Genomic DNA, 3,830 nt, shown 5'->3' on the forward strand with positions numbered 1-3,830 from the left:
ACAAAATTCCGCCTTCCAAATCGGATCGGACGCAACAAGGGAAATAAGATGGAATGGTAAATCTTACTTTAAATGCTTATTATTACGATGACGCGTAGTTCACGGATGCATTTTGTCGTAATCGAGACTCGTATCGTATTACCAGCCTTTTTCTTCCTGCTTCTCCCGAAATTCCAAACTCCACGAAAATTGTGAACTGCAGAGAGAAGCCAGAGAGGGAAGCATGACAATCATAAAATCACCATATCCAAGTATCCAAATACCTGTTGTTGATTTACCGACCGGTACGAACGTTGTTTCAAATTCTTCACAAACATCACGTTTAACACAGTTTGTACAAAACGTAGGATTATTATTGAACCCTTTGGGATCAAATCCGTCTAAGCGAAATGATATCGCAATGATCCTACACGAGACTGGCGAGAAGCTGACGTATGGAGAACTGGAGTCGAATGTGTTGAAATTAAGTGCTGGATTGAAGAATATGGGTGTTCGCAGGGGATGCGTCGTTCAGATGTTTGGTGAGTCGATCTTATTGAATTCTGTTGTGAGGATTGGGTTTGATGCTGGATTTGGAGTGGTATGATGCAAAAAAAATGCTGCCGTTGACATTCAAATCCCATTTAATAGGTGCGTCCGGACCAGAATTCCCACAAATCGTATGGGCCACTTTGCATTGTGGTGGTGTTATAACGACCGCTAATCCAGTGTAAGCATCATACCTTTCGCTACTCTTCATCAACAAATCCTCACCAATTTTTGCAATTAGGTACACTGCAGATGAACTAGCATACCAACTCAGTGACTCTCAACCATCGTACATCTTCACTACGCCCGACCTACTACCAACTGCGCTTATAGCAGCTGCACAAGCAGGCATCTCTGCAAATTGTATATGCACATACCATGAACGCTGCACAGGTCATAAATTCTGGACTGATTTATTCGTTGATGCGCATGATGCTCCAAGGATAACTTGGACTGAAGATGATATTAAGAGGAAGCCGGCATTCATTATTTATTCCAGTGGGACTACTGGCAAGCCAAGTAAGATTCAAAACGTTTGCTGAAATGATTATACTAGATTTTTGATCCGATTTTTTGGTCTACCATAGAGGGAGTACTACTAAGTCACTATAACGTAACGGCAAACATCTCACAATGGAAATCACTGTATCCCGTATCGTCGAAATATCAGGTTGCGATATTTCCAATGTATCATGCTGCTGGATTGTTAGCCGTTCAGGTAAAAAGACATTTTGTTGCTCCTCGTAACAAATACGCAAATGTCTTAAATGTCAACTGACGACTTTCAACATCATGGACGTCACAACTAGACAATGCTATCAGACGGAAACACACTAATAGTAACACGCAAATTCTCGTTCACGAGATTGTGCCAGATTATTCAAGACTACAAGATAACAGAGATTGGTGCTTCTCCTCCTGTAAGGTTTCCTCTCCTATTTATAGCTTTTTTTGCCAAACATCTGCAAAAAGCGACGACTCAAATTTCACCATACCCACCAGATAATAGTCATGCTCGCCAAATCCCCCCTCACAAAGGAATACAACCTCTCATCGCTGCGCTCAGTGATCTCGGGTGCAGCTCCACTCTCACAATCTCTCTCGCTCGAAGTCGGTCAAAAATACAATCTTACCAGCAAGTTCGTGGGTGATCGATGGGGACAAACAGAGCTTTCACGTACTGGATTGATTACTGCTGCACATGTTAAACCGAAGCTGGGGAGCGTGGGCATGGTATTGCCTAACAGTGAAGCTAAACTTATCGACGAGGAGGGTAGAGAGGTTGATGGGCCTAACAAGCCGGGCGAGATGTATTATCGGGGGCCGAATGTTGCGATTGGGTATCTTAACAGGTATGTCGGGAATTTCGAGGCCTTTTTTGTAGGCATGCAAATTAATGAAATAACAACCGGTGCAATAGGCCGGACGCGACAAGAGAAACATTCTTAGAAGATGGTTTCTTGAGGACTGGTGACCAAGCAATTTACGATGAGGTAAGCAAAAAATTTACATCTTCCATTTACGAACGCACTTGAAATTGCTCAATATCTGTGTTGATGGATACTATTTATTATAGGAAGGCTACTTCTTCATAGTTGATAGACTGAAAGATTTGATTAAAGTCAATGCCCTTCAAGGTAGAGAACCTTTTGCTGTCACAGAACAAAGAAAACTCGAGGTCGGCATATTCTATTATTAATAAGTTGCTGACACCTTACAAATTCTTACACAGTCGCACCAGCGGAAATAGAATCACACCTTCTAGCACACCCAGCAATTGCGGACTGTGCCGTCATACCAACACCAGATGATTTTTCAGGTATTGTGCTTTGGATGTCCGCAAAAATATGAAGAAGCGCAATCTCAAACACTCACATTGACATAGGAGAACTACCACTCGCTTTCATAGTCCTCAAAGACGCATCCCTCCAATCCGTGTCCCTTGCGCACGAAATAATGAAGTTTGTTGATGAACGTGTGGCCATTCACAAGAGGTTACGAGGAGGTATAGTGTGGTGTGATGAGGTACCGAAAAATGCTAGTGGGAAGATATTGAGGAGGGTGCTGAGGGATATGAAGGGTGTTAGTGTTGTTGAGTATTATGGTGGAAGGAGTGGGAGGGTGGCTAAATTGTAGAGAATGGAATATGAGGCTTATCAGTTTTGTTGCAGTAATAGAGTTGAGTTGTTTGCATGTAAGGTGGTTCGAGCACATGATACTAAGCAGGAAGGAAAGGAAGCTCTCTCCTGTCGGAGATGAGAAATGATTGAAATGGTAGTGTGTAAACTGTTGCACAGCACAAGTTTTTCTTTGACATCATTCTTATTACAAGGATATAGCCCTATCCAGCGATATCGGAATCAACATCGGCAGTTTTTCGGCCGGCCCCAGCCAAGGCTCTATTTGCATCACAGCTGTTCATGGGTACAGATCTCCGAGCGTTGCCAGCGAAGAGCTCCTTGTTTTGCTTGATTCCATCGGCGAACTTTTGCAACATTTGGACAAAGGTCGTTTGCATGCTCTCAATCTGGCATAACACGAGTGACGGTCAGCATTTAATTCGACGAAAGGTGTAGAATAGCTTGATCGCACACAAAATGATGCTTGCCTCAGTAAAGACAGATCGGGACTCAAGAACCCCGGTTTTCAAATCACGAAAATCGAATTCACGAGCCCTGACCATTTGAGCTTGCAGAGAGCGGATAGGGCGACTCAAGACGAGTGCCATGGCGGCGCTGAGGAGGCCACCAAGTACTCCAACAATGGTTGTCGAGATCACAATGTTGCGAGAATTAGCATCCACCAGGCCCCAAATGTCGCTTCGAGGGATTACGGTAATAACCATCCAGCTGAGATTGGTTCGGTTGAGCCATTTGACATCACAAAGGAGAGACTCGCCAGTTGTTGAAGAGAAGGTGAGAGACAATCCTTCAGCTGGAATGTTTGACAAAGAGCCGTATTGCGAGGTGAGGTACAGATTAGATTCCTGGTGAAAGGTTAGTCTGCTGCTGTATTTACTATTGACCCATCATATTTCTTACCCGAATGTACGTGTTGGGAGACTGTGCTGCGTTGTAAAACGTAGCACCATAGTTTACTTGGGAAACATTCTTGACTGAGGATGTGACCATCTCTCCAGAAGACGGATAAACAATATAGATCAGTCCGTTCGGAGTCACAGAGAAATCACCCAATGCATGTTCGAGAGCAGATATGGAAAAGGCAATCCAGGCAAATGCAGTGTAGTGTTGGGCAGGATTTCCGACGTCTAGTGGCAAGTCTTGATAAAACATTCGGAAGTA

At 43.7% G+C, this 3,830-nt stretch overlaps 1 protein-coding gene across 1 annotated transcript; it reads left to right on the forward strand.

The window, feature by feature from the left end:
• Positions 1-223: 223 nt before the first annotated feature.
• On the forward strand, positions 224-2,664 carry SmJEL517_g03493 (uncharacterized protein; the record flags this gene model as incomplete). Its single annotated transcript, XM_031169421.1, has 11 exons — positions 224-284; positions 348-521; positions 631-709; positions 770-1,047; positions 1,116-1,246; positions 1,338-1,448; positions 1,531-1,880; positions 1,949-2,021; positions 2,105-2,165; positions 2,261-2,347; positions 2,414-2,664. The coding sequence occupies 11 exons, from the start codon at positions 224-226 to the stop codon at positions 2,662-2,664; spliced, it is 1,656 nt and encodes a 551-aa protein (XP_031024600.1).
• Positions 2,665-3,830: the final 1,166 nt, after the last annotated feature.

This window comes from Synchytrium microbalum, assembly GCF_006535985.1.
Source record: "Synchytrium microbalum strain JEL517 chromosome Unknown SmJEL517_scf0018, whole genome shotgun sequence".
Classification (NCBI taxonomy): Eukaryota; Fungi; Chytridiomycota; class Chytridiomycetes; order Synchytriales; family Synchytriaceae; genus Synchytrium; species Synchytrium microbalum.